A 12,990-nucleotide genomic window follows, 5' to 3' on the forward strand; every position below is an offset into this window, starting at 1 on the left:
AGATGCAAACATAATGACATGACAAAATATGTGTAACTATAAGCTCCTTAAAAGTGATAAATAGGTACAAATGGCCTCATCAGATGAATGTTTAATAGGTGTGTGATGGTGTTGTTTCTCTGTTACAAACAGCATAATACAACCCATAACTCTGTTTGTGAACACATACAAATTCTGTAATAGAGTTTAGGGGAGGGCATTCCTCCCATGCTCAGCATCTGAAGATACTTTTGACCCTTTTGCTATGAAATATACACATAGCCATGGTAAGACCCTGTTTACAGTGCAGGCCTGGGCCGAGCCTAGCATCAGTTGTGGTACTTGGCCCCGCAATTCTGTTCATTTACAGTGGAGGTCTCGGCTGGGGCTTTTTATTAATACCTTTCAATATTTTGTCGTAGTGGCACTCTGCTTGTAAACGAACGATTATTTATTTGGAGCGCGCCAGGCGCAGTTTGGTACTGCATTTGGCCCAGTTTGCATTTACAGTCTGTAGCTGTAGTACTGAAGAGATTGACCTGCAGCAGTATCAACCATCTCAGAGTGCATTGATGCTGTAGGAGGCGGGTCTGGAACTAACAGCAAGGCTCTCCACACCCTTGCTGATAAACCGCATTTTGGTGCGAAGGGGAGGCTTGAGTCCTTTTATGACCTTCTCTGCTTCAGCCTTGACCAGATCCCCTGTGAACATGTACTTCATGTGGTAGCTGAATGGCATATCACTGGTTAAGGAATCCAAAATCACATTTTAAAAAAGAAAGAAAGAAAATATATATATATATATATATATATATCAAGAGTAAAAACAGTTGTATAAACACCGCAGGAGCCAAAAAATTGGACTGACGTCAGTCCAATTTTTTGGCTCCTGCGGTGTTTATACGACTGTTTTTACTCTTAATATCAATTTATTACACACCGACGCAGAACTTTCATATTTTGATGGTACATATATATATATATATATATATATATATATATATATATTACAATGAAGTAGGGATTCCGGCACAAATATTGTGTTGACATCAAAAGGCAAAAAAAGAAAAAAGAAATATACGTGTATCACTGAAATTACTCTTTTAGAACAAAATGGCTTATTTGATACATTCAGATTTCCCTCACCTCCTTTGCCCTCTTTTTTTTCTTTGCATCTTGTATTTCTCCTTTCTGGTCAAATTTTCTTACCCGTTAACTGTGCATATTAAGCCCATTATGAACATACTACAAAATATCAGCTCTAACGAAATAATGATAATACAATTAACTTTCGTACAGTTCTTGATCTTATCATGTCATTTCTGTTTTTATTACTTGAATTTCTCAGTGACATGGTTTGATGCAATGATAGACAGTTCTCTTCCTTATGCTTTTTACATGTACTGAAAGCTAATAGGACAAAGTACCATAAACTCTGAGCCAATTTACAGCTAGCAGGTGTCTCCTCATGTGCTTTCAAAACTACATGGCATTGTCTACTTCAATGCCTGAAGTCATTATGGCTACACGTGGTACTTACAGTCTGTCACCCACACATGCATGACACCTACAGGTACAATGTACATTGTAAATGTCTTGGTGTTGAGTGCTAAAATACCCTACCTCTTGCAAACATCACATCAGTAAATCTACATATTCCTGGTCCAGGTTCTTCAATGTTTTAATGACAACAAAGGATACAAGAAGTCACAAATTGTGTCAGCATGGTTGATCTGTTGGCTGTGCCTGTCCACACTCTGCAACATCTCATACAACTCCACAGCAATCTTCACAATATGGTAATATGAAAGAAAACACATTCTAGGGTGATGCTATTGTCTTATATCGTCACTGGGGTGACAAGACCTCATATCTTCACAATGGCAAATGTTCAGGAGAGCAAAAAAACATGGCAGCCAAAGCACTGTATCAAATGGGAGAGCCTTTCCTTTGACATGCCATGGTGGCTTCATTTTTGGGTTAAGACAGCTATGATTTGGACAGGACATCATTTAAATCGATTAACTTACCATTAATAAAGAACAAGTCATTTTTACCAAAAATTCAGATCCGAGGTCTGGTCGCCACAGCAATGATATTCAATAGACAAAGCAAAGGAATAATAAATTACACAGATACTGTGGATTCTCGAGACACTGGATCTCTTTCACGCATTTATATGCTCACACTGGTGTAAGAAGTGCAAAATACTTGGGATGTAGTAAAAATTTCAGTATATCACATTCCCACATGTATCTGCAAACTCAATAAAGATGGGTAAATTTTATGTATATCATCATCTTCAACACTATACCACAATTCAAAATTAAATATGGACATATATGGAGATAGGACAGTGACAAATGCGCCCTGCCATGAAATGCAAAAGACACTCAGACGAAGACTCATTTTTTGGTGTCTACAATACCCCTTTTATACTGCAAGCGGGTTTCAGAGCCTCCTCGAGGCAGTTCAAGAGCCCACTCTGAAAAAGCAGCTTCTCGTTTGTCTTCACTGCTTGCCAAAAGCAGGCACTAGCAGGTCTTAGCAGGGCCAAGTGGCTCCTTCCCTCTGATACATGGCGCAGGCTTTTGCATGAAAGTGTGTAAGTTGAAAGGCTTTCTTCAGCGGGGATTGATCAAGAAGACTGGGTTGTTTATGTAAGCAGCCGATGACCTTCAGCAATTACCTCCGGGTCGGCTAAAAGCAACTTCTCGAACCCCCAGTGTTTATACTGCAGTCGTGGCTCCTCGAGGCTGTAGCAGCCTCTGAAACCAGCCCCTGAAGGTGGTTTCAGAATCTGACCTGATCGGATCTCCTTTTCTGAATTTTGTCTGTTTATATTGAGCTGAAAGGCTGCTTGAGGCTGCTATAGGAGGCTTCAGAACCCCCTTTTTGCTTAGTATAAATGGGGTATGAGTCATAATGATGTGGGTGCTATCACAAAATATGATAGAGGGCTACATTTCTAATGTCCACCTTCACAGCAAGTGTGGATAAGTGCACAAATGAATAGCAATGTTGGTCTCATACTTGTGAATAATTTTCTCGAGACACACTTGTTTAAAAAGCAGACTCAGGGGTCTCACGCTCACACCAATATCGCAAGTTCATCTTCCACGCATTCTTGCAGATTTCTACCTGAGAACATGGTGTCCATGTGCATAATCCATCACACTAGTAAAAAAAAAAACTACAAAGTACACTGTATTTAGAAAATTTGACTATGCAGTTACAAAAAAAAAACAACAACTTAAATGTAAAAACTGCTCTCCCATTCGATCCCTGCCAACCTGGATCACTGGATCTACTATGAATAACCTCAAAAGGGAAGTCATTAATTTACTCCAAGTATATCTACTTTTTAACAATATTTGTGTGTTCACTTTTTTTATTTTTTATTTTTAGAAATGGGGTTTTGGGGTCCTTGTGTAAAGTACATTAATTGCCACCTTTGTGATAACGCACTGGGTTCGGTCACAAATTTGACCGTGTGTTTCCGAGAAAAAGAAGGAAATGTGTTGGTCCCCCCAACTTGAACCCCCTAGAACTACAGTATCAACTTAATAGTATTTCACTCATATTCTCAGTCTTGGTAATCATAACGAAGAATGCCGCCTGTGCGTATGCGCTTACTCATAATGCTGGCGCCATTTTCTAGAGCTAATTTTCATCGAAGCAATCCTTCAACATCGTACATTGTATTTTGTTGTTACATTCCTTTACCTGACTTTCCTGTATTGGACAACAAACAGCATCATTTTCAAGGGGTATATGGTTACCAGCGGAGAAAAATCTCTGTTAAATTTGGCTGTTTTTACTGCCGACATGATTGCCACGGGGGTAGGGCGAGCCCTTTGGGGATCCCTGCAGCTGCAGAGATAGCCACCTGACTCGTACGAGCAAGGCAAAGCCAAGCCTGGTGATGCAGGGAACACTGTTAAGAAGAACGCGATGGCAGCGAAGAGTGGGAAGGCAAAAGCAAACCCCCAAACCCAAAATCGCACTGTCAGGTGAATCTAAGACAAGTTTGACAGTGGTGCAAAAACTAGTTTCTGAGATGAGATCCCTGCCAACCTGGATCACTGGATCTACTATGAATAACCTCGAAAGGGAAGTTATTAATTTACTCTAAGTATATCTACTTTTTAACAATATTTGTGTGTTCACTTTTTTTATTTTTTATTTTTAGAAATGGGGTTTTGGGGTCCTTGTGTAAAGTACATTAATTGCCACCTTTGTGATAACGCACTGGGTTCGGTCACAAATTTGACCGTGTGTTTCCGAGAAAAAGAAGGAAATGTGTTGGTCCCCCCAACTTGAACCCCCTAGAACTACAGTATCAACTTAATAGTATTTCACTCATATTCTCAGTCTTGGTAATCATAACGAAGAATGCCGCCTGTGCGTATGCGCTTACTCATAATGCTGGCGCCATTTTCTAGAGCTAATTTTCATCGAAGCAATCCTTCAACATCGTACATTGTATTTTGTTGTTACATTCCTTTACCTGACTTTCCTGTATTGGACAACAAACAGCATCATTTTCAAGGGGTATATGGTTACCAGCGGAGAAAAATCTCTGTTAAATTTGGCTGTTTTTACTGCCGACATGATTGCCACGGGGGTAGGGCGAGCCCTTTGGGGATCCCTGCAGCTGCAGAGATAGCCACCTGACTCGTACGAGCAAGGCAAAGCCAAGCCTGGTGATGCAGGGAACACTGTTAAGAAGAACGCGATGGCAGCGAAGAGTGGGAAGGCAAAAGCAAACCCCCAAACCCAAAATCGCACTGTCAGGTGAATCTAAGACAAGTTTGACAGTGGTGCAAAAACTAGTTTCTGAGATGAGATCAACCTTGAAAAAATCTAGAACATCTGGACCATCTGGCGAAGTCATGTTGGGTCTCGACAAGCTGGAGCAATGTTCACCAAATGGATAGAGTCTCTGATCAGCCCTTCAGTGGGTGAGCAAACTTCAGTGCCTACAGCGCTGAAGTTACCATGCAAGAACAGGAGTCAGAGCTTTTTGTCGACTCTCGATCTGATTCGCAATATCCTTCCTAGGAAGCTGAGGATTATGAGAACTTAGGTGCACCCTCAGAGGGGGAACCAGAATACAAGATCCCATTCATGGCAGCAAAAAATTTCTACCCTGGGGGTTGGTGATCCAGTAGGTGATGACACTGCAGAAACTATCGATTTCATGATGGGACAGAAGCTAGATGAGAAAGCCATGAGACATCAGATAAATATCCATGCTCCCAAAGATTGTGGTGCGAGTCTGGAAGTACCCAAAAAGTGAACTCCATAATTTGGGAAAACATCTCTATGCTAGTACGTTCCTGAGATTGAGACTGCAGTCCATTCAGAAATCCCTTGTAAAGAGAATTATTGCCCTTGCTCAGACAGTCGACTCAAACATGTAAGAAATCCACCAGGATGCACTGGCATTCCTTTGTGACACACATTTTTCATCCAACTATTTCTGCAAGGAGTGCATCAAGCCAGACATGAAATCAAAATCAAAGTTACATCCTTCTTGTCTGGTGATGACCTTGGCCACCAGGTAAACTATGTGTAGATTTTCTGAAGAGTGACTGCATGCTCAAAGCTGTAGGAAATTTAATACTGGGAAGTAAATTACATGTAATCTTCTCTCTATAGAGGTCTCTTTAGTTCTCTATAGAGGCAGCATCACCCAAATCCATACATGTGTAACTGTCTTCTTCCACCTTTACCTTTACACCTCTATGGAAACTTGGAAGACAACTAACCCATGAATGTGTTTATTCACACTTTCATCCTGTGATTTTTTTTTTTTGAACAATGAAGGGAAATTTTTATAAAACTGCACTCTGTGAAAGCATTTGTTCTGATGTAGTAAGGAAACTACTCTTCCTACAAGTATATGTATCACCACATTTGCAAAGATGAATCTAAAGGGTACTGCCAGGCAAGGAATTATTTTTGCTATATGACAGATACATTACATACATCTTTCACAATCATATTAAAAACTCTTTCCCTCTCAAAATTTTTACCAACTCCACACAGCATTTGTGCACTCTTTTGGCAGGTTGATGCTCTGCTATTAATGATACATCACTCAATCCAATCATATAATAAGATGGGTTATCTCTGGCCTTGCATGCATCCAGTAACAACCTTTACGTGTGAAATGCCTCATAACATACAAGAAGCTAGTTTAAACCTACATGTACGGTATGTACATATCTGAGCTGCTTCGAGGCACTATCTGTAAATGTAGTGCTGCTTGAAATTCCTGTTGCTGAAAGTATGTGACTTGTACATAATCATACTCATTTGTGTTATTCCGTGTCAGATTTGCAAAGGTTACAAACTGTTAGCAATCCCATACATTGTAGTCAATGCCAGTTTGTCAAAACTAGGAACTTATGTACATATGTCTAATGTCTAGACATTGTAAATGTGTTCAACTTCAAGTTTCCACTTGTCATCCTTATGATTGTTGAATTTAAGCAAAAAGACTGAATGCCAGAATCCTAACTGATGCTAGTCTAGCCTCTACATCTATGCCTAGATCTAGGCTAGTTCTTTAGCATAGAGTTAGATGATTAGATCTAGACACCTAGATCTAACTTGTCAGATCTAATATAGAGACCGATAACTCTAATTTGCCTGTTGGGTGGCCGCTTCTTGAGAATTGAGGAAGCCTGTTGTTAACAATTTTCATGGTCAGCCCCTCACTTTATAGACATTAAGAGCTAGGACCTAGCTCTAGTTCTAGAGTAGACAGTAGACAGACATAAATTCAGACAGAAATCTCCATTCACTCTGTCTGGTAACTAGTAGGCTCTGATGCTGTAGATGTAGAGTCTGGTCGGGGTAACCATACAACTGCAGCCAAGTAGACGACACATAGACACATGATAGAATTTCCCTTTTCTGTTGGATAAGAGATGATAACAACTGGCAGACATACTTTCATATAGACTCTACTCAAGGAATGAGTAAAGCTCACCAATTTCATGATTTATTCCTCTTTTACTAAAATTCCTGTGATTTATTGGCATGATCGGGTAGACACAAACTAGCCAGTAGTGTATGGTCTTCCAAGCTGACTGATGGCTCAATAGGCTAACAGCCACTGCGTCCAAACCAAGCGAAGTGGATAGTGGTGTACCTGTGTACACGCAAATACTCTTAGTAGATTGGGCATCTGTACACAGAATAGCAGAATGAATGAACTGTCCGTATTACTCGCTCGACCGTATCCATACACCTGCCAAACAACGAGGCTGCTTAAATTAGTACTATGCCAATAGATTCATTATTACTTTTATCTAGATCTACATTTTACTCAAAGGACAAATGTCCTTTTATTATGTGAGAAAAGTGAAAATATGATGCAGTATTTGGTACCCTGGGGTACCAAATGAAAATTCGCCATTTTGTTGAATTATTTTTTTTTTTTTCAGCGCTCTACCCTGGCTTACCAAAAAATGTGTCAAAATATTTTTTAGTATTATTATGCACAAAAATGTTTTCTTATTTGTGATTATGCATCAATTAATGCATGCAAGTGTACTTCGGAAAACACCTATATGGCGGTAGTTCATTGCGACGACTTTGCCGTATCCGAATTCAGAATCGGCGTGTCTGAATTCGGATACGCATTATAAATAATGGGCATGAGATGGCGCTATACAACGCGGTACCCCGGGTTACAATGGTACCCCGGTGTACGGCGTGCCGAATCATATGTTGAATTTTCTTTTTCTTTATATCGTTGTACACATATGACATCACAGGCTGTAGCAGTCTCCTCATCCAGTAGTGACTGAGCAGAAACTTGAAAAATTCATAACTTTTTAACGGGTTGTCATATTTTCCTCAAACGTTCACTGATGTGTTCTACTGGATATTGCTGCATTCACTCAATCCAAATGTCTATGGAGGTGGATTTGTCCTTTTCAAGTGGATATAAATCAAATATGCCATGCACTGTTTTCGAGGTACCAGTTGAAATGTGGACCCTCTGAATCCATAATTTCAACCGGAACCTCTCACTGCATGGTATATTTGATAATTATGCACAAATGAAAGTCTTAGGTAGAACAAACAAGGGGAAGAGGCCTTAATATATATGTATTGTCGCTGGGGCGACAAGACCTTGTATCTACAAAATGTCAAATGTTCAGGAGAGCAAAAAAAAACATGGCAGTCAAAGCACTGCATCCAGTGGGAGATAGTGGTGGCTTTATTTTTGGGGTAAGACACCTAGGATTTGGACAGGACATCACTTAACTGACTATCTGACCATTTGGCATTAATTCAAAAAAAGTCATTTTCACCAAAATTTCAGATACGAGGTCTTGTCGCCTCAGCGACGATATACTGTAAAAGTGGAAATTTACACAGTATTGAAATTTTCGCGCATTTCGCGCAACCAGAAACAAGCGCGAAAATAAAAGCACGCGAATATTTTTGCTTGCTACGTATATGTTCCAGTAGTTGATGTCTTGATCCCGCCGAATTAAAACATGCGAAACTCTTCTTCCCGGCCGAGTGTGAAAAATAAGTCACGCGAAAATATCCACATTTACAATATATATATATACATATATATATATATATATATATATATATATATATATATATATATATATATATATATATATATATATATATATATACATATACATATATATATTATATATCTACAGTTGAACCTCTCTTATCCGGCCTCCCTTTATCCGGATCTCTCTATTATACGGACGCAATCTCGCTGTGATTTTCTTTTTTTTAATAATAATTACGGGAGGAAAGGGGGATTCCCAACTCCTTGAGAACTCCTACACAAACACACATAAATTACATATACCTTTCTTAATAATTATTTAGGTAAATCATCCCAAGAATTTATAAAAGAAAATGATTTCATTCTTGCAAACACGAACCTCTATTTTGGGGTCTGTTACCGAGTGTAACAATCAAAAGGTTGCAGTATACACATTACTACATGTGGTACTACAATAGGCTACATCAGTACATGTGTATGTACATGTACATGTATAAAGCATTGAGTCTCCCGTATCCGGCCAAATCCCTTACCCGGATGAGCCCCGGTCCCGACTTGTCCGGATATGAGAGGTTCAACTGTATATATATAGTTTTGGCCATGGGGGAATTTCTAGGTGAAAACCAGGTATCCTAAGGGGAATCCGTCCTTATGGCGAAATATTCGATCCCCCTTGGTGTTAAAGCTTGTTTACACGTTTTCCTGTACCCTTACACTCTTGAAACTGCGTGAAATGAAACATAGAGGGCAAGGAGAATATTACACTATAGGAGAGTTCTCCCAGTGCACCCTATATTTAGCCACATGGATTTGTCATATAATTCACCTTAGCGCATTTCAATGCACTACGTAAGGGCAACTGTTAAAGGACAAGTTCACCTTCATAGACATGTGGGTTGAATGAATGCAGCAATATTAGTAGAGCACATCAGTGAAAGTTTGGGGAAAATCCAACAATTTGTTCAAAAGTTATTAATTTCTAAAGTGTCTGCGCAATCACTGCTGGATGAGAAGACTACTACAGCGTATGACGTCAGATGCGTACAATGATATAAGGAAAATAAAAAGAGAATTTCACAAAACTTTACTTTTTGAAGAAAGTGCACATTTCTTCAACTGTTACTGACATATATTAAGGGTAATATCATTACCCCGGCCTTCTAAAAGAGAGAAGTCGAGTGACCTTTTGTTATGCGAAAAAAGTGAAAATATGTTGAATCTTCTTTATACTTTCTTTATATCGTTGTACACATGTGACATCACAAGCTATGGTAGACTTCTCATCCAGCCGTGACTGAGCAAAAACTTTAAAAAATCGTAACATTTGAACGGATTGTCCGATTTTCCTCAAACTCTCACTGATGTATTCTACTAATATTGCTGCATTCACTCAACCCTCATGTCTATGAAAGTGAACTTGTCCTTTAATGTACAAAAAAATCTATAATACAATATCAATCTATAAAGCAAAGGAAATAATATTCTTTTGTTATACAGAACAGTTTAGTTGGGTTGCTAGTTTTCATTCATGGGATCAACTGTTTCATTAAAATGTTTGTTTTTGTCTTTTTTATAAAATTCCCCCTAATTACCGAATTATCATAAAAATGCCAACAAATTACATAATTCCCCCTTTGCCCCAAAATAGCATTTTATATATATATATATATATATATATATATATATATATACATATATATATATATATATAATAATAATAATAATAATAATTGATGTGATTTATATAGCGCCAAATCCACTCTGCAGAGTGCTCTAGGCGCGGAAGGAAGAGAAAGTGAAGGAGATAAAGGACATACAAATATCAAGTACATGTAATGAGTAGTCAAATTGAGGCTTTAAACAAGTGAGTTTTTAGACTGCTTTTAAAGGAGTCTGATGAAGAACAATTTTTTACGGCTGAAGGTAAGTTATTCCATAAGGTGGGAGCAGCATGGCCAAAGGCACGTGTGCCCCATATTGTAGTGAATATAGCGAAAACTTTGAGCAAAGAAAATGGGTTTTCATCGGGATCCCGATGAAAACCCATTTTCTTTGCTCAAAGTTTTCGCTATTTATTATTACAATTGTTTCTGGTCACACACACACACACACACACACATATATACATGTATATATATACATATATAGATATTTTTTACTGTGTTTTGCATCTGTTGGCAGTGTGGAGGTGCTAAGAGATGAAGAGATGAGATGGTAGGTTTTATGAGCTTGCCTGCAAAACTCAGTGCTTCTGTCGAGAAGTGCAAGCTCCCTTAATAATATCGATTCAGTGAACCTGATAATTTAGAAGCAATAAGCACTGGATGTGCAAATATCATAAAAATGTAAGACATAAATTCTGTAAACGGCGTCAATTAGCTATTGGTTTCCTCTTCACAGAAATCTTAGCCATGTTATAGATATTTCATTGGCATGTGTTTTTTAACAGAATTGTAACAAGGAAAATGGCTTAATATTCAAAAATAAGGAAAACCATACATTTCTGGAAAGCTTAAGCAATAGCAATACAAATGATGTTTCACAACATGATCATCTGGTCCTCCACAGTGACCTGCAGCTCCTCCACTCTTCCAAAGAGGTCTGCCAATAAAATGGAGTGTATGCATATCCTCTCCCCCATAGAGGCCGCCGTCTCCATGAATCACCATTTTTTGTCAACCACGCGAAAAGCCAGTCTGTGAAAAGGAGTTGCCAGCGAACAAGATAAAGATTTGCTGAACACAACGGTATGCAGTGCGAGGAAAAGAATTGGTCATGGTCCTCTTGACAGAACTTAAAAGCAGAGCGAGTTCCGTCGTGCCAGGGTTTAATTTTTTTGCCTCATCATCCACACTCGAAATCGAAATCCATGAAATGGTTTGGTAACTTGATCCCTAAATCGGCATAAGGCGCACGCGAAGAGAGTCCTTTAGCGAGGGAAGAAGCGGATGCATCCCCCCACTCCCCCTTGATTACCAAAAGAGGGAGTCACCGTGGGAGCTCTCTGTAAACTGGAAACGCCCCCAGAGAGAGGAACCCTGAGACATGTCTCTCCCCCCCACTCCTATATCGAGCAATTCGAGGGAAAGCCAGAGAGGGAACAAGCTCAGGAATTCAGCCTGAGACTGACTGCCGCACAGCAGGGACGGCCCATGCTACAGGATTTGTTGCGTACACTGTACACTTGTTGCAGGTCAGAGGGGGGCTACCGCGTATATCGGCAAAGGGGTACCCACAATATTGAACATAGAAGAATGAGCCGTACACACACTGCAATGATATAGGAAAGTCAAGAAATCTTGAAATAGCACAGAACAATTGAGAAACTGACCCTTCGGAGCAGGGGCCTGACTGGAGGGACTCCCTGGCGGGAGTATCATGGTCTCGGCGGAGGAGGTACTAGATGCCACAGGTGTACTGGCTGTATCATTAGATACATGCCTGCCTGCACTTGTTTCCACAAAGCTCGAATCAGGGGGTGGGGTAAAGAGTGTAGCGGGAGCCGCTGAGGTTTTACTAGAGCGAGGCATGGTAGGTAAATATTATTCCGCAAAGGAGTAAAAAAAAGATTTACGTTCAACGCAGTCCACCAACTTTCAAAAGAGAAAATAAGGAAACACATAAGAAACACAAGACAAACACTTAGCCATATGAGATACACACCAGTCTACCAAGTAAGAAAAGAAGTCTACAAAATAAGAAAATTGGTGCGAGATCGAACAAAGGGATCCTCCTTTGTGTACGGGAAGACTTCTCTCTGCAGTGACACAGAGAGGGGTGGGGGGGGGGGTGGACTCCTAACCAAATGAGTCCCCGAATTACCGGCGTAAATGCAACCGCGCAAGCCAATTTCTAACTTGGGGTAAGAAGGAATTCAGCTGGGAAACTTTTGATTCCTGAAAAACACTTTTCTGACTTCTATTAACTGGGCCGAAAACCTATCAAAGGTGTCAACAGAAATTATACTTAATATAGGCAAGCACATACATCTCACCAAAGGATCAAGAAGAAGGATCCAACATCAACGGAAATTTTGGAGAGTTCAGAAAGAGCCCAGAATGACTATGGCGCGATGGAGAAAAGAGGAAGTGTTGGGGGCTGATGGGGCATGCTAGCATTGTACGCAGTCAATTTTCAGTTTGGGATCATTTCTAGGGAGAATACAGCGTTGGTTATGAGATAAACAAAAGGTATGATATTCCTAGAAGTACATAAGAACATTTGCTTTAATGGGAAAGAATATCTTAGTGTTTACATAGTCTCATTGTTTTACTTGTGTTTCACTTTAGGAATGACTTTCCTCACCTCAATCAAACACCTGGTTCTTTCTTCATAAAACCGCTGAAGGAATGGTCCAACAATGTGGCAGATAAAGAGGAACTGGTCCTCTGTCTTGACATGGGGCTTGACTTGCTCCCTAAGAAATCTTACAAAGACAAAAACACACA

General features: G+C 39.7%; 1 protein-coding gene across 1 annotated transcript in view; it reads right to left on the bottom strand.

Moving 5' to 3' along the window:
- Window positions 1-297: 297 nt before the first annotated feature.
- The window catches only part of LOC140234098 (mediator of RNA polymerase II transcription subunit 23-like), a 126,425-nt gene continuing 113,732 nt past the window's right edge, over window positions 298-12,990 (bottom strand). The window contains exons 32-34 of the mRNA XM_072314179.1: window positions 12,848-12,968; window positions 1,681-1,766; window positions 298-707 (exon numbers count right to left, since the gene is read on the bottom strand). Of these exons, the coding sequence (XP_072170280.1) occupies window positions 539-707; window positions 1,681-1,766; window positions 12,848-12,968 (376 nt within the window). The 3' untranslated portion in view covers window positions 298-538. The remainder of the gene's footprint in view (window positions 708-1,680; window positions 1,767-12,847; window positions 12,969-12,990) is intronic.

This window comes from Diadema setosum, chromosome 10 (genome assembly GCF_964275005.1).
Source record: "Diadema setosum chromosome 10, eeDiaSeto1, whole genome shotgun sequence".
Lineage (NCBI taxonomy): Eukaryota > Metazoa > Echinodermata > Echinoidea > Diadematoida > Diadematidae > Diadema > Diadema setosum.